The sequence below is a fragment of the Mustela nigripes genome, chromosome 18 (assembly GCF_022355385.1).
Source record: "Mustela nigripes isolate SB6536 chromosome 18, MUSNIG.SB6536, whole genome shotgun sequence".
In the NCBI taxonomy this organism is placed as follows: domain Eukaryota; kingdom Metazoa; phylum Chordata; class Mammalia; order Carnivora; family Mustelidae; genus Mustela; species Mustela nigripes.
In genome coordinates this window covers 488,501-511,846 of record NC_081574.1, presented here as the reverse complement: position 1 = coordinate 511,846, position 23,346 = coordinate 488,501, and the positions used below count along the sequence as shown (strand labels likewise).

Sequence of the window (23,346 nt, the reverse complement as noted above, 5' to 3'; positions counted from 1 at the left end):
TTTCTCTTTTCTTTTAGATAAGTCTGGCCAGGGGTTTATCAATCTTACTAATTCTTTCAAAGAACCAGCTCCTAGTTTCATTGATCTGTTCTACTATTCTTTTGGTTTCTATTTCATTGATTTCTGCTCTGATCTTTATGATTTCTCTTTTCCTGCTGGGTTTAGGCTTTCTTTGCTGTTCTTTCTCCAGCTCCTTTAGGTGTAGGGTTAGGTTATGTACCTGAGACCTTTCTTGCTTCTTGAGAAAGTCTTGTATCGCTATATACTTTCCTCTCAGAACCGCCTTTGTGGTGTCCCACAGATTTTTTTTTTTAAGATTTTATTTATCTCTTTGACAGACAGATCACAAGCAGGCAGAGAGGCAGGCAGAGAGAGAGGGGGAAGCAGGCTCCTCACTGAGCAGAGAGCCCGATGTGGGGCTCAATCCCAGGACTCTGGGATCATGACCTGAGCCGAAGGCAGAGGCCTTAACCACTGAGCCACCCAGGTGACCCTGTCCCACAGATTTTTGAACAGTTGTGTTTTCATTTTCATTTGTTTCCATGAATTTTTTCAATTCTTCTTTAATTTCCTGGTTGACCCATTCATTCTTTAGTAGAATGCTCTTTAGCTTCTATGTATTTGAGTTCTTTCCAACTTTACTCTTGTGATTGAGTTCTAGCTTCAGAGCATTGTGGTCTGAAAATATGCAGGGAATGATCCCAATCTTTTGGTACCAGTTAAGATGTGATTTGTGACCCAGGATGTGATCTATTCTGGAGAATGTTCCATGTGCACTAGAGAGGAATGTGTATTCTGTTGCTTTGTGATGGAATGTTCTGAATTTATCTGTGTTGTCCATCTGGTCTGGTGTGTCATTTAAGGCCTTTATTTCCTTGTTGATCTTCCGCTTGGATGATCAGTCCATTTCAGTGAGGGGGTGTTAAAGTCCCCTATTATTACTATTGTATTATTGTCGATGTGTTTCTCTGATTTTGTTATTAATTGGTTTATATAATTGGCTGCTCCCATGTTAGGGGCATAGATATTTAAAATCAATAGATCTTCTTGTTGGACATACCCTTTGAGTATGATATAGTGTCCTTCCTCATCTCTTATTATAGTCTTTGTTTTAAAATCTACTTTATCTGATATAAAGATTGCCACCCAGCTTTCTTTTGATGTTCATTAGAATGATAAATTGTTTTCCACATCCTCACTTTAAATCTGGAGGTGTGTTTGGGTCTAAAATGAGTTTCTTGTAGATAGTATATCGATGGGTCTTGTTTTTTTATCCATTCTGATACCCTATGTCTTTTCATTGGGGCATTTAGCCCATTTACATTCAGGGTAACCATTGAAAGATAAGAATTTAGTGTCATTGTATTGCCTAAGGTGACTGTTACTGTATATTGCCTCTGTTCCTTTCTGCGCTATTACTTTTAGGCTCTCTCTTTGCTTAGGGGACCCCTTTCAATATCTCCTTTAGAGCTCATTTGCTGTTTGCAAATTCTTTCAATTTTTGTTTTCCCTGGAAACTTTTTATCTCTCCTTCTGTTTTCTATGACAGTCTAGCTGGATATAGTATTCTTGGCTGCATATTTTCCTAGTTTAGTGCTCTGACTATATCATGCCGGTTCTTTCTGGCCTGCCAGGTCTCTGTGGATAGATTTGCTACCAGTCTAATATTTCTACCATTGTATGTTACGGACCTCGTGTCCCGAGCTGCTTTCAGGATTTTCTCTTTGTCACTAAGACTTGTAAATTTTACTATTAGATGACGGGGTGTGGACCTATTTTTATTGATTTGAGGGTGTTCTCTGTGCCTCCTGGATTTTGATGCTTGTTTCCTTTGCCATATTAGGGGAATTTTCTACTATAATTCACTCCAATATACCTTCTGCCCATCTCTCTCTTCTTCTGGAATCCCAATTATTTTAATATTGTTTCATCTTATGGTATCACTTATCTCTCGAACTTTCCCTTCATGGTCCACTAGTTGTTTGTCTCTCTTTTGCTCAACTTCTTTATTCTGTGACATTTGGTCTTCTGTAGCACTAATTCTCTTTTCTGCCTCATTTATCCTAGCAGTAAGAGCCTCCATTTTTTATTGCACCTCATTAATAGCTATTTTTATTTTAACTTCATTAGATTTTAGTTCTTTTATTTCTCCAGAAAAAAAATTTATTTCTTGAGAAAAGGATTCTCTGATATCTTCCATGCCTTTCCCAATCCCAGCTAACACCTTGATAATGCGTCATTCTCAACTCTAGTTCTGACATATTACCAATGTCCATATTGATTAGGTTCCTAGCCGTCGATATTGCCTCTTGTTCTTTTTTTTTGAATGAAAGAATAAAATACTAAAAGGGGTCAAAGATCCCAGAAAAATGTATGGTGACCAAATCAGAAGAGACCAAAAACTGGGTGGGGAGAAGAAAGGTGGGAAAAAAAATAAAATAAAAAAATATATATATTAGACTGGTGAGTATACCAGAATACACCCACTTGATTTTGGGTGTATTCTGATATCTGAGAAGAAACTACCTACCAAAATTTTAAAGAAAGAAAACATACATATATATATGCAAAAATAAGAGTAAACATGATGAAGGGATGGAATATGACTATAAAGATGAAAATTTAAAAATATTCTAAAGAAGGAATTGATAAGTTGGTTGGAAAAAGAAAAAAAAAAAAGGAGAGAATATGATCAGGCTGGAGATTAGAACAATGCCATGTTCTATTAGAGGGAAGTATATCCCAAAATATTAAAGAAAAAAAAACCTATATGTAAACTAAAAATAAGTTTAAATACAATGAAGGGATAAAATATGATTATGACAATGAAAATTTAAGATTTTTAAAAAGGTATTGATAAGATAAAATAGTTAAAATGTTAAGAGAGGAAAGAGGAAAAGATTAAAAAAATAGAAGAAGAAAAAAATAAAATTTAAAAAATTTAACTTTAAAAGGCTAAAGGATCATGGAAATAAGTTGTGAATTCTCTTTGTTGCTTTCCCTTGGCTCTGGAGTTCTGCAGATCCTGTGGATTGGTGAAGTTGGTCTTGGCTGGATGTTCTTGCTGATCTTCTGGGGGCGGGGCCCGTTGCCGGGATTCTTAAATGTCTTTGCGGGAGGCGGGACTGCGCCGCCCTTCCCGTGGGCGGGGCTACGTCATCCGCTCAGGTTCGCGCTCGGGAGCTTTTGTTCCCTGCGCGCTTTCCGTAGAGTCCGGAGGACGGGAACGAAGATGGCGGCCGCGCGGTCTCCGGCTGGAGGAGCCGAGGGCTCGGGGCCGCTCCTCAGTGCGCCGTCGGGGATGCGCCGTCCGTCCCTCCGGTCTCCCCGGTCTCCGGCCGGCTCCGGGCTCCCCCGGCTGTGACCCGGCGCCTCTGTCTCCGGCGCGCAAGCGCATTCGGAGCAGATTCCTGCCGCGCTGCTCTTCCAAGGGGTCCGGATCCTGTGGGCTCCGCGTCCGAGCACCGTGTCCTCACCGCGCCTCGGCCCCAGCCGAAGGTGACCCCGGGCCGAGAGCGCAGTCCCGGCTCCGTCTCTGCCCCCGGCGAGCTCTGCGACGCTCGGACGCTCGGACGCTCGGACGCCCCGACGCCCCGTCCTTCTGTGAGCCCGCGGGGCCGCCCCGCGCCGCCTCCGGAGCGCCGTGCCTCGGGGGAGCCGGTCTCGAGCTCCGGCCGGGCTCCTGCTCGCGCGCTGGTGGGCGCGGCGCCCGCGCTGGGCTCCGTTCCCGTCGCGGCGGGCCGGGTCTCCGCACGGCCGCCGACCGGACGGTGGGTCTGGGGTCCGAGAGCCGCGCCCCGCCGGGCGCCCTTCCGTCCTGCGGAGCCGCCGGGCGCCGGGAGCCGCGGGACGCCGTCGGGCTGGCCTGGGACCGCCGAGTTCCGCCGCGGCCCCGCCGCCCTGCTCCGGCGCCGCGGCCCTGTCCGTGGAACCTTGAGCAAGCTCGCGGGCTCCGGCCGCGGCCTCGGCTGGCCGCTCCTGCGTTCAGGGTTCGGTCGCGCGGCTCGCTAAGGAGCGCGTCGTCCTGGCCGGTCCTCCTCGCGCGCCAGAGCGCCGCTGCCGGCCCGCCCCGGACCGCAGACCGCGGCGAGGGCCTGGCCGCGGAGATGGAGCGCGAAACGCGACATAGTGACGTTGTCCACGAAGCTGGGTGTGGGCCGGCAGGTGCTCAGCGGCCGTTCGGACACAGCTGTCCTGGAGAGAGTTCAGAGTACCCGGTTGCAAGCGTGCAGACACCCCGGCCACTCTGACCGAACGTGCCGGCACCTGCCACATCCTCCTGAGGGTGGCCGCGGGGGCGACGTGGCCCGGGACTGCGGCGCTGCAGGGCGTCTCTGTCCCCGCCGAGCGGACGGCGCCTGCTGTCCGTTGCCCGCATGCCCGGGAAGCTTGGCCCCTGCTAAGGCATCGGTGAGGTGTGGGCGCCGTCAGTCAGCCACCGGGCTTCTATTAATATCGCTTTCCAGTCCTGGTTTTGTTTTTGGTTTGGGGTTTTTTTAAGATTTTATTGATTTATTTATGTATTTGACTGAGAGACACAGCAAGGGAAGGAACACCAGCAGAGGGAGAGGGAGAGGGAGAAGCAGGCTCCCCGCCGAGCAGGGAGCCCGATGCGGGGCTCGATCCCAGCACCCTGCGATCATGACCTGAGCCGAAGGCAGACGCTTAATGACTGAGCCCCCCAGGCGCCCCCAGTCCCGTTTTTGATAGCAATTTTCATGTAGATGAGGATTCGAAAATCCCAGCGACATCTATTCTCCATCATCGCTTTTCCACTTGTGTGTCTGTTCACTGGAAACTCTGTAAAGGTGTGTCGTAAACCTGTTCCTGCGTTTTCCTCTCAACATTTTAACTATTTTTTTTAGATCTTATTTATTTATTTGACAGAGACAGAGATCACAAGCAGGCAGAGAAGCAGGCAGAGAGAGGAGGAAGCAGGCTCCCCGCTGACCAGAGAGCCTGACGCGGGCTCATTCCCAGGACCCCGACATCATGACCTGGGCTGAAGGCAGAGGCTCAACCCCCTGAGCCAACCAGGCGCCCCCCTCAACATGTTTAAGGTTACATGTCACTACTTGGTGGCCCTCCTATTTCTGTGTCATTTCAGGAGTGTGGGTCGCATGGGTCTTACTCCTTCCCGGTGCCGTCCACCCTTAAAGGACAGCTCTGGAGCTGATCTCCCTCCTCACGCTCCCAGATCAGCTCCACACACGTTCTATTTGTGCTCCCCGAGTCCTGCTTTTCCGGACAGTGGTTTCTAGGGATAACGACAGAGGTTTTGATATAGTTTGATAGAGTTGCCTAGAGAATCACGAATGAGTGAACATTTCTACCTCACCGTCACAAGCTCTCCAGGTGTACAGTGTGTATGTATAGAAATAGGGGTGGAGCGTTGCCCCCATTTTAGGTGAAGTATACTGTGCATACAAGTACTGAGGCGAATGCGCATTACTTTGTGATCAGACTGAACTTTTTTTTAAGAGGAAACCATTCCTGATGTCGATGGGATGCTTTTTCTATACCACATACTTGGTCTTATCTTTTATGTTTTTCAGAGTGGGATATTACACAAGAAAAAGTTCGTATTTCCATTTCTTTTTCAGAAGAGCGTTTTGCAATGAAACACGAAGGCAGTCTGCCACAGTTGGGAGATAGCCCAGCCAGCCCGTGTGGGAGCCCGCCCCCGGCTTCCCTCCGGACGCTGCTCGCCGGCGCCGGCCTCTGAGGCGTAGCACGAGAGAGGGCCGCCCTTGCACCCTTAATGCCTTCGTTAAAAGTGGAACCTGCTCGCCCTTTTCTGTACTCAACTGTTAGATTTCAGCCCAGTAATGGCGTTGAAAAGGAATTCACGTTCACTGTGCCCATCTCATGGTGGGTAGTGCTAGGGCTCAGCTCCCCTTAACCCAGTGTCCTACCCAGCAGGGGTGGGATGGAACATTGGTCTCTGCCATGTAAGAACCACCCATAACTGTCGTTTCTCACCGAAACTCTGGAAACTTCCCTCCCGTACGTCGCTGAGTACCCCCACACGTTTCTTGTCAACGTCATGCAAACGGGCTGTTTGTCCCCACCGTCCCAGTTGGGTGACACTCCCAGGCACTTGCCTGGAACCTGTTCCACAGAAGGCAGTGGGAACATTGCCCCTCAGCAGATGGTGTCAGAAACACACTTTGTACTGGGTCCCCTGGTACCGATGATGCTGTAGAACATTCAACTCAATATGAGCGCATGAGGAATCTTGTATTGCTGTGACCCTAAATGCTGATGTCATTAGCATGGACCACTGTCCTTCACCCCAAGGAGCCACCAGCTGCATTCCAGTGGGTTCTCTGAGGAGTCATCACTGTGGAGGGAGCCCTTTGGAGTTTCAAACCAAATTCTGTTCTTATGACTAGAGCGGGTCAATGGGCGTTATTCCTAGTCGGGACGCCTGCCACCTGGTAGTGGGGTGAAACTGGGACGCGGAGTGTCCCCACACCCCCAGCTGTGGTGGCACTGCACCGCCCACCAAGAATCGAGAGTCCCCAAGTGCTGGCTCCCGGCGTTCTGGTTTCTGCCGCTCGGCTGCCTGTCACCCTAGAGCGACTCTCTCCTGTTCTGTTGAGTGGTTTCTAAATTTACAAATTCATTCTATTAACCTTTCCCCTCGCCTCTTCCAGGATGCTGTTTTGAGATTCATGCCTGCCCCTTTCCATACTTCCATCAGGACAGAAATATTTATTCATTATGACAGCTTTTTTCCCCGTTAGAGCAGAATGCCGGCTAAACTAAACACGAGTGTGTGCAAGCCAAGCGTGTGTTACTGACTGCAGCCGCGAGCCCGTGCAGGTGTGCTGGAGCGAGCGGCCAGTGCTGCCTGTCTCCCGGTGCCGCACCTGGCCCTGGGGCCTGCTGTGGGAACTGCACGTGGACCGGCCCTGTCAGGGGACATGTCGTACCCGGTGCCTGAACCCCAAATTCAAAACTGGTTCATAGTCGGTACTTTACAGAGAAACTCAGAGAGATAAGAATGTTGGAGGGAAGAAAGACCACTTAGAAACCCACAAGTAAACCCCTGGGTTCATACTCCCCGCCATCCAGGCCTGCGGCCCTCTCTCCCCAGCCTGGCTCCTGTCCCCTGTGTCCACACCTGTGGGCATGCCAGGCTGCCAGGCCTGTGGGGAGGGGGTCCTCTGGGCCAAGCTGGGGGCCCCTGTTGGGAAGTGCAGGGGCCCTTGAAGGATCATGCTGGGGATGTCCTCTGATGGATGGTCCCGGGGGTCCTCTGATGGACGGTCCTAGGGGTCCTTGGGGGACAGTTCTGGGGAGTCCTCTGATAGATGGTCCTGGAGCGATGGTGCTGGGGGTCCTCTGGGGGACAGTCCTGAGGGTCTCCTAAGGATAGTGCTGGGGGTCCTTGGGGAGACAGTGCTAGGCTGTCTTCCATTTCTCTGTGGTGGTAATGTCAGGCTGTGTCTCTGTTTCATACAAAATCTGCCTGTGACTTAAATTGCCGTGAATAATTCTTCCTTCTCTTCTCTTTGTTAACTGGCTGTAGTGTTTGTGGGGAAAGTGCTGAAGAGGCTTTTCCCTCGTGTTCCCTGCAGCCAAGAAAAGAGGGCACCTGTGACTCCAGCGTCTGACAAGCCAGCCGGGACAGTGGCCACTGAGGAGGTCCCCAGTTTGACAGGTGAGGGGCTTGCGGTGGGGGGGGGGGGGGGCGTCACCATCGGTTTCCTGGTGACAGCATGCTCTGGACCAGGAGGCTCTGGCCTGACTCTGGGGGTGCTGAGCTCCAGGATGCATGTGCCCACACATTTCAGTCCACTGCGCTCGGGGAGAGGAGCCAGGGCTGGGCCCTCTGTCAAAGACCAGTTCAGGACTCTGCTAGGTGCTTGAGTTCACTCACAAACCCTCCTCTGGTCCCAGAGACGACCAGTGAGCCCGCTGGCTTTGTCTGTCCTCTGCCACTGTCACTTTGTCCTGGCGCTGCCTGGCTGCCGTCCGCGCTGCGCGGGCTCCGGAGAGCTCTCCTGCTTTCGTCGCTCACCCACTGGTCTTTGCACAGGTCTGTCTGAGCTCCTCAAGCAGGACGAGGGTCTGCAGCGGAGCCTTGTGTTCTGCACATTCAGTGCAATTTGTATCAAAATCCAATCGCCTTTCCCCCCAGAAGTGCAGAAGCTGATCCTAAGATTCAAGTGGAATTGCAAGAGACCCTGACAGCTCAAACAGGCTTAAAAAAGAGCAAAGCGTGAAGAGTCTTACTTCCTGATTTCCAAACTTACTACCAAGCTGTAATTGATTGGTATGTGGGCACATATTCCACGTCCTACAAGTCGTCAGGCAGGAGTTCCCGCGACCAGCAGTAGCATGCACGGCACAGGTCCAGGTCTGCACCCGCTGTCCGGGTGATCCTTCCGCTGTGTGGCTGAAGCCTGTCCTGGGCCCGTGAACATCTCTGCCAGCTCCTGGTGGTGGGCCCGCCCCCCTCGCAGGCATGGTCACCTCAGGTCCGCTGTGGCCAGGCAGCCCAGTTGGCATAACTGGGTGAGTGTGTCCCAGCCACTGGTGCTGTGGCTCAAGACCTGCCATCTGTCTTCCACTCAGATCACGTTCCCAGGGTCCCGGGATCGAGCCACAGATCAGGCTCCCTGCTCCGTGGAAGCCTGCCTCTCCCCTTACTTGTGGGTGTGTGCGCTCATTCTCTCTCTCTCTATCTGACACACACACACACAAAAAAAGACTGATGCCACCCAGTGTTGGAAAGAGCGTGGGAGAAGGCGATCCTATAGTTCCCCTTCTAGAGCGTGCGTCTCAAAAGCCAGCGAGAGGAACTTACCCTTCAGACAGTCCCGTCAGCAGGGATTTCTCTGAAGAACTCAGTGGTCAAGTGTGCAAAGTTAGCTTCGACAAGGACAGTCAGCAGCTGTTTGTGGATCAACCTCCACGCGTGAGATTTGGGACAATGGTTAAATTATAATTACATTATAATTTGCCAGACACATGGAATATTACGTAGCCATTAAAGAACTGCGTAGATGTAAATGTATTTTAACACACTATTCTGTCATGCACTCAGTTTTGAGTGATATTATTTATGTAATGTACAGACGTATAATAATAAAATATGGGAAGAATGATCGCTTTAAGATGTGTGTATACACAACATCTGCGGGTTGTTAGCACACATGGAAAGGAGGTTCCAGATTATGCACCAAAACGTTAAGAGATTCACAGGGCAGTGATGAGAGGTATGCTATGTGGAATAGACTTTTGTCTGCTTCCTACTCATGACTTAAATTTTTCTATCATTTTGTAAAAATCCAAAGGCTAAATAATTACAGACGGTTCCTTTCTCCTGGCTGGACATAGAGCTGGTGCAACTCTGACAGGGCGCTTGGCCTGTTGGCCCTGTGCCAACGGCAAGCCTGGGTCTCACAAGCTGTTGGGTCTCACGAGCTGTTAGGTCTCATGTCTTCGGGGCGGAGGTTGGGGAAGGGTGCCAGGGCAGCAAGTGTCCGGTCACATGATGCCATTTTCACTGTCCCCTTGTCTCCTGCAGATGAGGACACCCAGGTCCCACCTCGAAGGCGACTCTACACGGCAAGTTTGCCTCCTGAGGGGTACGTCCCTGCTCCACCAGAGCCGCAGGGCAGCCCAGCCTCCGAGGACACGTCTGGCAGTGATGACTCGGGAGGAGGGTGCCAGCTCCCAGGTGAGGTGTGGCTGCGTGGTCTCCCACTTGCACAGACGCACGGTGGGAGGGTCAGGTGAGCATGTCCGCAGACAGCCCCACGCTGGGCTCAGCGTGTCTTGCAGTCCGTGAAGAATGACGGGCAGACAGACTAGGGTGTGAGGGGATCCCGCCAGAACGGGTCCGGGCTGCCATCGTCTGTGGACTAGGAGAAGTCTGCCATTAAAGACAGCACAGTGTTAAAGGTACTTGTTTTGGTTTAAGTAGAACCCTTTTTTCTTGATTTTCCAATTTTTTCAGAATTTCTGAGATTGTGTACAAATTTTGTAATCAATGGACATAACTTCTTTTGCATCTGTTTTATGGAAGAACCGAAAGAGTATTTTGCTTTCATGGTTGAATGTCCTGTGAATGAGGGAGGGTAGAGCCTGCGTTGCTGTGTGCACTGGGATCACATGAAAGCAGAAGAGAGAGGAATCGGGAGATGTCAAGTAAAAGTTTGCCCAGATGGTTTTCTAACAAGTATAAACTAAGAAGCTCTGTACTCCAAACCTTAATTAACTTGAGTGTCAAGGAAATGTGGTTTCCTTGTACATTGATCTTCCCGAGTCCCTAATAAAAGGATCAGAAACCACAAAGCCAGAAAGGGGTGGTGAAGGAGTGATGTAGTCGTCTTTCAAGCCCTGTTAAAAATCTTTAGAATGTAATTGTTAGATGAATAAATTATTTAATGAGAAATTTTAATGACAGTCTTCTGAAGATCAGTGACTTTGGTGAACATACTTTACGGGTACTTAGTGTATTCAGTAAGAACATGGGGGACTCAGTGCTGTGCCATGGGACATTGTTCTGCTTCCCAGCAGCAGCGCATGGTTAGCACTGCTGATGAGGCCAGCGAGGGCCCGGCTGCGTCCGGAACCCCCAGGTCAAACGCTCACATCTGTCCTGTGACCGTAGGCCCTGAGCTGGAGTGACGCGCTCACAGGAGGTAGAGAGATGTTGGCACAATTGGGCGAGTGTGTCCCACCCAAAAGCTGCCCCCACACAGGCCAGCTGGCCCTGTGCTGTGCCTGGCCCGACAGTGGCCCACGGCTGCGAGCGGAACCGTGAAGACCGGGGGGCTGCCTGCCTACTGGCGATGCGATGCACGGTTACCTGGCAAATTCCCTAGTGTGTTGGGTGACGTTGACTGCAACATCGTTACAGGATACATGTCTGCGACTTGTTGGGCAGTCTTTCTGTTGTCTCGTCCTCTGTTACCTGTTGGGGGCGTGGGTCTTCCTTTCCCAGAGTCTGTAACTGGGGAAGGGCCCGGGGGAGATGGGGGTGATGGCACTGCATCCCCGGCCCGTCACCCTCTGAGGGGAGCGTGGGCAGGTCCAGCCCTGAGCTCAGTCTTATGCACCGTGCTCCGACCATTCTGCCTCGGGACCCTGCGTGGCTGCCATGGTGCTCTCTCCACAGCTGGCCGAGTCCGGCCTCCTCACTGGCCAGGGTCTGGGCTTGAGGACATGATTCTTTCTGGAGGCCCTGTGAGCTCGGTTTCCTAACTCAGTGCTGCTGGAAATGCTGCCCGCTTTTCCAGAAGAGCTTCGATTAGCTCACCCATCAGATCGCGGCGGGGAAGTCCGAGTCTTTCCCTTTCCCGCTCTCAGAACCCCTCTCTGTTCCCATCCACTCTGTTTACTGTTTATCAAATGGTCCCTTCTTGTCAGCCCAGGAAGTGGGCCACTGCAGGGCACTGGAGGCGGTAACGCTGGAGGAGTGTTCCCAGGCCTCCTACCAGTGGTCTCCAGTGTGAGCGAGCGTTCAGAAAGGCCCTTGCACGACGCTCCGCGCGGAGGGTGTGCAGGGGTGAGGGTGAGCGGCAGCCCGAAGCCTGAGCACGTGCCAGATGGGGGTGTGCAGACCAGGAAGCGGCATCAATCGCTGTGCCGTCGGAGAGAGCCTCACACAGGTCCTGCCCCGACCCACGGTGAAGGCTTGCTGGGCACACCTTCCTCACTGGGACCTGCAGCAGTCCACAGTGTCCTTTGAGACATGCCCCACGAGGCCCCTCTGGCCCAACCTGGGATTCCTTCCTCATGTCTGTGCTCTGCCCACCAGTGTCTGCCCAGTGACGTCTCTGTCATCTTTCTCTCCCCTCTGGACTCACTTTCCTTGCCTGCCTAGTGGGGGTAACAACCCAGACATGTGCGCCTGGAAATAAGCCCAGCCATAGGGTTGATGAATCTTGGACAAAGGAGGTAAGAATATGGAATGGGAAGGAGCAGTGTCTTCAGAATACAGCTGGGATAACTGAACAGCTACACGCAGAGCAATGACTCTGGGCCACTCTTTTATCTACACACAAACAAACTCGAAATGGATGAAAGTCCTAAATGGGAGACCAAAACCATAACAATGCTAGAAGAAAACATGGAAGAAAAGCCCTTTGACGTAGTTCTTGTGAGTGATTTTTAAAATTTGACACCAAAAGCAGAGTCAAATAAGAGCAAAAATAAAATAACCTACTGGTTGGGCGCCTGGGTGGCTCAGTGGGTTAAGGCTCTGCCTTCGGCTCAGGTCATGATCTCAGGGTCCTGGGATCGAGCCCCGCATCGGGCTCTCTGCTCAGTGGGGAGCCTGCTTCCCCATCTCTCTCTGCCTGCCTCTCTGCCTCCTTGTGATCTCTGTCTGTCAAATAAATAAATAAAACCTTTACCAAACCAAAGGTTTTGCACAGTGAAGGAACTAGCAAAACTAAAAGGCAACCTACTGAATGGAAGAATATTTGCAGAGTATATATCCAATAAGGGGTTAATGTTCCAAATACAAAAATAATTCATAGAACAGTAGCCAGAAAACCGTCTGATTGGAAGATGAGCTGAAGACCTGAACAGACATTTCCGCAAAGAGGACATCCAGATGGCCACCAGACACATGAAACAGGGCTCCACATCACTCGGCATCAGGGAAATACAAATCAAAACCACAACGAGATGCCACCTCACACCAGTCAGAACAGCTAAAATGAACCAGTCAGGAAACAACAGATGCTGGCGAGGCTGCGGAGCAAGGGGAGCCTCCTGCACTGCTGGTGGGAATGCAGGCTGGTGCGGCCGCTCTGCAAAACAGCGTGGAGGTTCCTCAAACAATTTGAGAAGAACTTCCATATGACCCAGCTCTTCACCGCCAGGCCCGTAACCACAGGGAATGGAATCGGGACCTCAGGCCGATGCCTGCCTCCACGTTCCCGGTGCGTTACTGACAATCGCCGAGACACCGAAGCAGCCCTGCGTGTCCACGAAAGACCGTATGACATGCGTCCAGCAGGACATGGTTCAGCCATGAGGAAGGGAGGGGTCCTGCATTCGCAACCATGTTGATGGGCTTCCCGGGCGTTGTGCTGAATGGAGAGTCTGAGGGGAAAGTTAAATACATGGTTTCATGTATGTGGAATCTGAGAACAGAAGGCCGAGCCCTGGAACCAGAGCCTGGGCAAGTGGTCGTAGCAGTTGGGAGAAATACGGAGGTGAGCCGAGGGTCGGGTTTTAGCCGCATGATGCGTCACGTGTGGGTTGGCCGCCGCGGAGAGCTGGGGAGGGATGCCGTGGAGGGAGGGGCTCGTGCGGCACGTGTGGCAATACTACTGAGAAGCACCCCTGCCCAGGATTCCCATGAAATGCTAAGGTTGCAGCCCACAGCACATGCCGAGGTGTTCCCAGGGAGGACCGGGCACCCTGAGCTGCAGGCTTCGGGGCCGCACGTCCACAATGGCACCTGAGTAGGCCGCCGCCAGCTGTCAGCGCACCGGGCCACACGAGGAACGTCCGTGCCACACTCGGGTTCAGAGCCCTGCAGGTGCGTGGTCTCGCCTGACTGCAGTCCCCGTGCCTGGCTGTGCTCCGAGGTTTTGTGACAGGCCTCCATCAGCGGCACCGCACAAGAAAGAGCATCACTGGGCGGCGAGCGGTGGGAGGGGCCAGGAGGAGCGGAGGAGGAGTGTGCGGGGTCTGAGACCTGAGGGCGTACTGTGTCTGAACCACCTGGTCTGCCGGGCTCCTGACCTGCTTGGGTTGCGTTTTTCTCATCTGTATAACCAGGGGTTTGAATAGACGGTTTTCTGAATTCTTTCCCAGTTTTACGGGTGGGTGCATTTAGATTTCCTTGAACTAATTGTCCTGAAAAGTGATAATGGGTAAAGAAGATTCATGAAATTAATTCTAACACCGCATCTCTGAGCACCACCCCACCCCCGGTCTCGCAGTGAGTCAGCGACGCACTCTGCAGGCTCGCTGGCCAGTGAGGGGGTGTGGCAAGCAAACTTGACACTGATTGGGGGAAGCAGGCTGTCCAGCAGACAGTGTGTTCCCAGGAGCACGGAGGCCAAGATGAGATGGGCCAAGCCCAGCAGGGCTACGCGTCACTCTGCCCACAGTCACTGTGGACAGACAGCGGCCCACATCCGAGTCTGCTTTCCCCGCCGTGTCCACACGGCCTGGCCTGACCAAAGTCGGCCGGAGAGACAGGAGTGTCTTGTGGTGCTTTCCGAAGGCGTCAGGGAGCTGACAGGTGTACAGACCACATTCTCTCACTGTGGCTAGTGAGACCCTCCAGACTCCACACTCTGGGACTCCATGCGACCCATTCTCCCGTCGTCACACGGACACAAAGTGGGTTACCGGAGACCCCTGGTTTCATGTGGGATTTCACAAACTCTTCTGCAGGGCAATTTACATCTTCTTGTAAATTATCTAAGAAATAGGAAATGAAAAATACTGTAAACATGGGACAGGGGTGTGTGGTTCCTGCGGTCAGCTGTGGACACTGTACGAGAACAGTAATGTGGAATGAATTCTACTAAGCCTCTGCTGTACCCCGAAATAATGAGGTAGTGCCAGAACTCCATGAATTCTGTGCGTAAATCCCACTGCATTCCCACACATTCCGTTCTGAATCTCCGCATCCTCAGAGCCTCTAAGAACACAAGTTTGCCCCAAACCAGTCATTGTGAAGCAGTAGGTGTCCATGCATGAGCCAGTGGTGGGTCTCTACTTCCGGCTGGCACACCTCATGAGGGAGGCCTCACAGCCAGCGTCCCCCAGGCCACCTCGTCTCTGGTGACATCTCTGAGAGCTTCCCAAAGCCACCAGGGTCCCAGCCATCCAGCACCCTACATGAGCTTTCTGGTAACCCAAGGAACCCCATTAGGAAACAGGGAACTCAGATCTCCTCCACATTCATCCCAATCAGTCCGATAGGGAGACAGAATCCCTGCATTAAGAGGGTGTCTTTCTGGTTGTGTGGCTGACAAGGAGGCACTCTGAGGATCCTGCAGTCTAAGTGGACCACATGTCGCTGTATTTCTGGTTCCAAAAGACAGTTGGTGCCCATTTGTGGAGAAGAGGAATTAGCAACATTTGCTGTAGACGTCAGAGCATGAGGAGCTCTGCACAGTCTCGTGGCTGGATCTGAAACACCAGCTCTTTACTGAGAACCTAGTATGTCAAACATCGGAGAAACAGAAGGGGCTGAAACGCAGCCCTCAGAGCTCACCGGTGAGTCACAAAGCTGATGACAGGTCTTCTGTTCCTACACTGTTGCGAGTTTCTGGGGAAGGAGAGCCCTGGGGACGAAGGAAGCAGGTCTGAGCTGGGCTTGGCAGGAAGCAAAGGCGTAAACAGGAACAAGTTAGTTTTAGGAATGAAGAATCCTAAGAAGGTCTGGCATGTTCGTGTGAAAAGTGTTGTAAAGGGTCAGGTTTATCATTTCAGCATATTTTTGTAAGTTATTTTACGTTACTAGGAGTTCTGCGTATAACCCAGCCACACGGCTGTGTTCTGTCCTGCTGCTACACCTGGTTACGTTCGTTTGTGTGTAGACATTGCTCAAGGCACATGCGTGGTCTACAGGTTGTTCTGAAGTGTTAGCACTTACACATGTGGATCTTCATGTTGACTGTGCTGCCTGCGTATCAGATCTCATTACTGACACACGTTGCTGTTCTTCAAGAGCAGGGTTGAACCACATGTGGGTCAAGCTAGGTTGAATCAAGAGGTTATCCTTTGGGCAACAGTCACTAAGCCCCTGGTGGCCGTGCCAGATGTCCCAGGGCAGGAGGTAGGCAGTCCAGCAGCACGTGATCTGGGACCAGAGAGCACCCTTGGCATCTGGCTAGCGGTCGGCCTGTCCTGTCTGCAGAGAACAGGTTCACACAAGGAAAATGTGTGCTTGGGCACCTTGAGTAACCGTGCGAAGCCGCCGGTGCCATGGGTCTGGAGGACAGGGTGGACCGTGCACCGTGTGTGAGGCTGGAGGACAGGGTGGACCGTGCACCGTGTGTGAGGCTGGAGGACAGGGTGGACCGTGCACCGTGTGTGAGGCTGCCTCCACCACGCAGCGCGGGGCCGTGGTGGGAGAGGGTTGGTGCGTCCACACTGGCCGTCCACGCGCAGTGCCCAGCGGCCGGCCCAGCACCGTCCTTGCTCCACATCTTGGGAGGTGAGAGGCGAGGCACAGGCGCCCAGTGTCCCCACACCTCCAGCTCAGGGAGTCTGGGACACGGACGCACCCGCCCAGCACACAGCGAGTCCACTCGGCCTGTGACTTCCTCGTCCCTGGAGGACATAGTGACTCCGTGTACTCCTCTAGCTCTGTATCCATTGAAGAACTTCAGTGTCCTTTACTCTCAGTTTTCGTTCCTTTCCTGGTTTGCACATTCTCTAGAAGAAATTCCTCTTCACCTAATCGAACTTTCATGCGTTGTGTCGTGGTTTTAACATTTTATCAAATGGATTTGGGATTTTATTGGCATATATTAAGCCACTTATGTTATTAATTCAAAGCTTTCACCAGTTTTATGGTCATTTGATTGGAAGGTATCGCTGAGAATTACTCTAAGGACGGATTGTTTTGAGAAGCCATATCTGAGTGTTCTCGGGGTGGCGCGCCATCCAATTATTCTCTAAGCGCCTGTCTCTCCGTTTTCAAGACTTAAGTTTTATTTTCCAAAAACATAGAATCCAAGCTTATTCAAACTAACATAGAGAACTGGGTGGTGACTTCAACATCAAACCTGTTTCAGAAGTGAAGGCGGGAAGTGATGAGGCTGGAGACTAGTCTCGCTCGCTGACCACGTGTTCGTCACCTTCGTGTGGCAACAGCTCAGAGCCACTGTGCGAAGTGCTTCTCAGAGCCAAGTGACCTGACAGCCGCCGGGTACACAGCCTGACAGAGGAAGAGTTTATTATCTGGACTGTGGTGTCGTGGCTTTGGTCTTGAAAGGAAGAGTCGGAGAGAGCCTGGATCTCAAGCCTGCCCCCTGCGGAGCGCGGAGCCCTGTCCCGTGACCCTGAGGTCACCCCTGGAGTGGAAATCCATAGTCCGACACTTGACCGTGGAGCCGCCCTGGGCCCCCCAATTGTAGTGTGAAACCACGCGCTCTTTTCCATGGCATGAAGGTCCCGTGTGTTCTTCCGATGTTATTTGGAATTAAAACCCTAATTACCCCTTGGAGCTGAAGCAAAGCTCAGACACACCTGTCGCGGCCGCTGCCCCGTCTTGCTCTCTTTTCCAGAGCCAGCTGAGCAGAAGAGCGAGCAAATCCGTTTTTCAAAGGTGCAGCCTCCGCTGCCCTCTGTGCAGGCTGGGCTGCAGGCCGGCCCTGGCCTGGCTCTCCCGTGTCCCCATCCTCACAGTCCCTGGTGCGGGAGGGCCGGCCCAGGAGCCAAGCAGCCACATCCCAGTGAAACAGGGACACGTCTCCCCACCCACAGCCCTTTCTCCCCTTGCTGAATGTGTGCAGTCGGCGCCTGTCACTGGCCAATACTGTCCTGAATTTGAGGCAGTTCCAGGGACACCAGGGGGCTCAGGTCACAATCTCCTCGTCCTGGGATCGAGTCCCACCCCACCGGGAGTCTGCTTCTCCCTCCCCTCTGTCACTCTCTCTCAAATAAATAAAAAATCTTTAGGGGCACCTGGGTGGCTCAGTGGGTTAAGCCGCTGCCTTCGGCTCAGGTCATGATCTCAGGGTCCTGGGATCGAGTCCCGCATCGGGCTCTCTGCTCAGCGGGGAGCCTGCTTCCTCCTCTCTCTGCCTGCCTCTACATCTACTTGTGATTTCTCTCTGTCAAATAAATAAATAAAATTAAAAAAAAAATCTTTAAAAACAAGAGAAAGTCCATCGAAGCACCCCGTGTCTTCCTATTTTCACAAGGGCTGTCGTGTACGGGTTAGATCGACGCTGACTGTGAACTTACGGCTTCACGCTTAGCACCAGGACAGCATTGAGGCCTGAAGGGTCATCACCACATGCATTCGTAGCCTAAGCTTTGAGTCTAGAACGAAACTCACATTTTCTGTCAAATACTTAGCTTTTTGGGGGCACCTGGGTGGCTCGGTTGTTGGGCATCTGCCTTCAGCTCGGCTCTTGACCCCAGGATCCTGGGATCAAGCCCCGCGTTGGGCTCCCTGCTCCGTGGGAAGCCTGCTTCTCCCTCTCCCACTCCGGCTTCTGTTCCCTCTCCCGCTGGGCCGCTCTGTCACAAACAAACAAACAAATGAAACACTTAGCTTTTTTCTGATGCAGCATGGGGCCGCTGTGAGGACCGGACTTAGCCGGTTCGACTGGGACTATTTTGGTCCTGACTATTTCCACCACAGCGGCTCCTTGGAAAGCGTGGAGGCGCCAAGCGGTAGCTGAGGTAACTTGGACACATTGTGATTATTTTTAAGATTAGCATTTCTGAAAGGTATGTTTTGGGGATGGCGGCTTTTCAAAATTAATGTGTTTCTCAGACTATAAATAGGCCCCTGGTTCCCTAATATAGATGTTTCCATAGCTTTTACTGTGCGTGAGGGTTTGAAGAAGGCAAGATTGCAGGTGTGCCCTGGGCCCGTGAAGACGGAACATTCTAGACTGTGGAGGAGCACGTGTTTGGACAAAGTCCCTTCACAGAGCTGCAGCCCAGCGTCTCTTGTGAGATGGAAGGTCAGGGTAGCAGAAGTCACAGAAAACAGCATTTAAGGTACCTTCCAATGTGGAAGAACCTTGTTTTCGAAGGGCAGGGAGCTTGCAGGATGGAAGAGAAAGACACAGCTCCAGGCAAAGCAGGAGCTTCCCATCATCACACCGGTTTCGTTTTCCACCTGCCTTGTCCGTCCGTCCAGCCCACCCCGCAGATGGCTGCCGACCCAAGCTGCTCACGGGTTCGCAGTGGAGACAGCGCGCCCTTGTGAGATTACTGCCTGGGGACAGGGCGAGGGTCCTGAGACAGAGATGGAGAGAGACAGAGAGAGATGCAGAGACTGAGAGAGACAGACAGAGACAGAGACTGAGAGGGACTGTGACAAAGACAGACAGAGAGACAGAGACACAGAGAAGGAGGCAGCCCCTGACTGATGGAGCACAGCCCCGAGCCATCCCTGCTACCCCGTGCTCAAGGCCTGGACGTAGGGTGAGCCTGTCACGGCCCCTGGCCTCTGGGTAGCCCGCAGTGGCCACTGTGTGTAGGTGACAGCTCCCTGAAGTGAAATGAAAGCTGGGGCATGTCGGCCGTGCCCTGGACATTGCCCTCAGCCCGGTGTCGTGGGGACCAGAGCCCGTGACATCGAGTGAGGATGGACGAGAGCCTGGTCTGGTCCGAGGGGTGAGGGGCCGCCTGAGGAAAGACCCATTCACCGAGGCCGTGTGGGGCCCGGGGAGGCCAGGCTACAGGCAGAGCTGTGACTGCTTGAGGACGGGGCACAAGAGGCAGGTCAAGGGATCAAGCTCAAGGTGGGGGTGGCAGGACCAAGGATGTGCGGTGCCCCGAACACCACAGAAATGTCATCGGTCGCCACGAGCAGACGGGGCTTCCTGCAGTCGACTGCACTGGCCTGTCCTCTCCGGGCCGGGCTGTGCCCCTCATGGCCTGTCCCACCTGCGTCCCCTGCTCCTTCGGGAGGGCTCAGGGGCCGCCACTTGCCACACGCAAGCCTTCTCGGGCTGACAGCAGTGGCCCAGCCAGAGGCTATGATGAACCATTTAGAACATAAAACATTATGAAAACATTTTGAAGGTTCTAAGTTGAAATATATATTTTACTTCTCTTCTGACCAAGAGATGAGGGGAAAGAACCAGATCATTGCTGTTGTGCTTCACCGGTTCTTTTCCCGGAAGGAAATACTTTCTACCTAGACCTTTGCATCAAAAATGTAAATCCCAGGGGCACCTGGGTGGCTCAGTGGATTTAGCCTCTGCCTTCGGCTCAGGCCATGATCTCAGGGTCCTGGGATCGAGTCCCGCATCGGGCTCTCTGCTCAGCAGGGATCCTGCTTCCCTCTCTCTGACTGCCTCTCTGCCTACTTGTGATCTCTGTCTGTCAAATAAATAAATAAAATCTTAAAAAAAAAAAATGTAAATCCCGAGCCAGATGCCGTCGGGATTCCATGCAGGAGTTGCACATTGATTTCTTCCGCGGGCTCCTAGCTTGGGCGAGAAGGTCTCTGCCGCGGGCTCATGTAAGGTTCTGGCCGCGCCGCCAGACTTCCGGGCGCTCTCGTCGAGGAGCTCTTACCGTGCACCGGCCTTCGCCGACTGCGGGCGCACCCGGTGCCACTTGGCGGAAAGCACCGGCTGTGGGAGGTGCGCGCGCCACGGGTGTTTGTGCCCGGACGGAGGGGACGTGTCCGGGAGCGGTTCTGCTCCGGCGGGCTCCGGGACAAAGCCTCTGTGTGGGTCGCGTGGGAGACGTGCCTGGGACGGTGCTGCATTGCCCTCCGCTGCGCCCTTGCGACCCCGGCCTGCCATCCAGAACCGCGTGGCGTTTTGTGGGTTTGACTCCCACCCCCCAGGACACTTCTTCCTTCATCTCATTTGTGAGAATTATTCACCAGCACCTTTTCTCCTCAGGGGTCATATGTGTGTGCCTGGCCGTGGGGTTCTCGCCACCTTCGTAGCAGGTCGCCTATGCCGTTCTTCTGTGTCAGCTCACGCGTAAGACACTGTGCCCCGTACTTCGTCTTCCGGAAGCGTCAGATACTGCGGCCATCCCGTGGCGTTCGGGCCTGAGCATGGGAGGAACCTCATGTACACACTGCAGGGCGGGTGTCTGGAGCACCCCCAGGCCCTGGCCACCTGTTCCCCCAGCGGGCACCCCCCCAAGTCTGGGTGTTTCAGGGTCTTCACTCAGGGAGCTCAGAGTGTGGACTGTGGCTCAGGCAGGGAGTAGTGCGGGGCGGGGGGACCTGCTCCAGCCCCGTAGCATCACGGGACCGCGGTCTGCAGTCCCTCACTCGCTGTCATTATCTTGTGGTCCCCGATCCATGTGGTCGTGTGCCGGGCGCTTCCTTCTTGGGGTGGGGCCCCTCCCACTGCAGGGCTGCGTGCTCACCCGGGCATGGCCATCCCGTGCCGTCTCGCAGACGTCCTGTGTTTGCACGAGTGGCTGTGGCGCCTGCCGGTTGACTCTGCCTTCCCTCCCCACTCCAGTGCGCCCTGCCTCGCCTTTCTGCCCCTCCAGGATCTCCCGATCTCCCCCGGGGGGCGTCGCACGCCTTTCCCCAACCTCGGAAAGGCTTCCAGGATGTTGCCCCGTGTGCCTTGTTCGCTGTGGGTTTTTTGTGGCTGCCCTGTGTCAGAATTCTCTGCTACCATTTCTGCTTTGCTACGAGTTTTTATCATGTGTGGTTTTAAAATCAGCTACTTTGTATCCCTGGAACCTGTGGACATTTATGGGCAGGATCACCTGCTGCTGTCCCATCTCAGAAGGTCCCCACCAGGGTCTGGAGAGAGGACAGTGCTCCCCGTGTCTGTTCTCTGGAAACACCCGTGTAAGCTGGGCATTGATCTTTTCCCTAAATGCTTAATAGAAGCCACTGGTGAATTGACCTAGATCTGAAGTTTGTTGTTTTTTTTGTTTTTCTTTTTTAAGATTTTATTCATTTATTTGATAGATAGAGAACGTAAGTAGGCAGAACAGCAGGCAGAGGGAGAAGGGGAAGTAGACGTCCCACCAAGCAGAGAGCCCGATGCGGGGCTGGATCCCAGGACCCTGAGGTCATGACCTGAGCCAAAGGCAGAGGCCTAACCCACTGAGCCACCCAGGCGCCCTAGACCTGAGTTCTTTTAACTGGAGATTCCATTTCTGTGAGAGACGTGGGACTAAGCGGTTCCGTTTCTTCATGTGTCCATTTTGCCATTTTGGTAAGTTGTGTTTTCTTCAGGATCCTGCATCTCATACAGACTCATTTATTTGCGTGGAATTGTCCACAGTGGCCTGTAGTGGCCGTCAGCCTGTGTACACATGCCTCCACCACCTCCGGTGGCTCGCACTTCCCCTACCCCTCCATGGCCTGTCTTGCCGGTTGTTCATCCGTTTTCCATCTTCAGGGTTGATTTGTCTCTGCTGCACCATTTTCTCTGTCTTTTCTGCCCTTGTGTGCATTTCTTCTACTTTCACTGTGTTTCATTTGCTCTTGTTTTTCTGGCTTCTTCAGGTGTTTCCATCATTGGTTTATAGCTTTCTCCTGACGCATTTAAGAGTATAAATTCCTGTTTAAGTAGAATTTACTCTCATCCCATATGTTTGGAAATGTTATAATTTCATCAAGTTTAAAATAAGTTCATTTTTTTAAATTACAAAAACAGTATTTGCTCATTGCCTTAAAGTTGGAAATCAGGACAGTGCAGTAGGAAAAAACCCAACCTATGCTCACACCATACAAGGCAGGACAGCTAGCATGCTGGGTGTGGGCTTACAGTACCGTAGTGTTGTCATTTCCTTGCACACACACACACACACACACCTGCCCGCGTGGGACAGTGTGAGGCACTGAGTGTGCACCATTTTCCTTGCAGAGTGCACACACCGTGTCTGCCCACGTGGAACGCTGTGTGGCACTGATGGTTTCGTGGCGTCCCTGTGGTCCCTCTCAAACAGCAGATCGGCAGCGCGCTCACACTCAGCAGGCAGCACGGGAGATCAGCCTCAGAGGCTGAGAGCGGCCGGTGGCGAGGCCGGGGGAGCTTGGAGGAGGGCGCTGCTCTCGAGGACCCCAGAGCTTGGAGGAGGGTGCTGCTCTTGAGGACCCCGGAGGACTCAGCGTGAGCAGCTGTGGGCGCAGCGCACCTGCCGTTGCTCCCCAGGCGGCTCTGCTCTGAGGTGATGAGACGGTAGCACAGCCGATGGTTCCTTTTCTCCACGTGAAGGAAGGCAGGCACATGTGAACCATGAGGGGAAATTTGTGTATTTCTTTTTTTAACCGGACCTGGGAAATTAAAAAAAAAAAAAAAAAACGTAGTTCCATGAGGAGCTGTCACTTTTGAGCGTTTGTAGTTCCTGAGAGCAGCTGCTCACAGACCTTGTGACTCGGCCTCGGTCTGTCGGCTGCACTTGGCGGGTCCCACGGCCGACGTGCTTCGGACAAAATAGCACAAGACCGTGCTCAGTTAATCCTGCATGACCGAGGAGGGGCCTTCGACACACCGACGGGGGCACCAGAGGGCAGTCTGGTGTCACCGTTTCATGAGGAGTGGCCTCGGCTCCGCACTCAGGTCACGGTTGTGCCGGGGTTCACAGGTGTGGCGTCGTGCTGTCAGGACAGCGAGGAGAACTTACTCAGAACGTAGCAGGGACACACTTTTGCTCCGTGTGCACGCACAGTGGCGACTTTGGCAACGGCACGGAGCTGGCGGGGGGGGGGGGGGGGGC

The 23,346-nt window shown here is 52.9% G+C and overlaps 1 protein-coding gene across 2 annotated transcripts in view; it reads left to right on the top strand.

The window, feature by feature from the left end:
* The window catches only part of ERICH1 (glutamate rich 1), a 56,581-nt gene that overhangs the window by 10,032 nt on the left and 23,203 nt on the right, over nt 1-23,346 (top strand). The window contains exons 2-3 of one of the 2 annotated variants that reach the window (XM_059384405.1): nt 7,538-7,669; nt 9,542-9,694. In XM_059384405.1, the coding sequence (XP_059240388.1) occupies nt 7,538-7,669; nt 9,542-9,694 (285 nt within the window). Of the gene's footprint in view, nt 1-7,537; nt 7,670-9,541; nt 9,695-23,346 lie in introns of those variants that run through there. The other variant, XM_059384399.1, reaches the window with a different exon arrangement.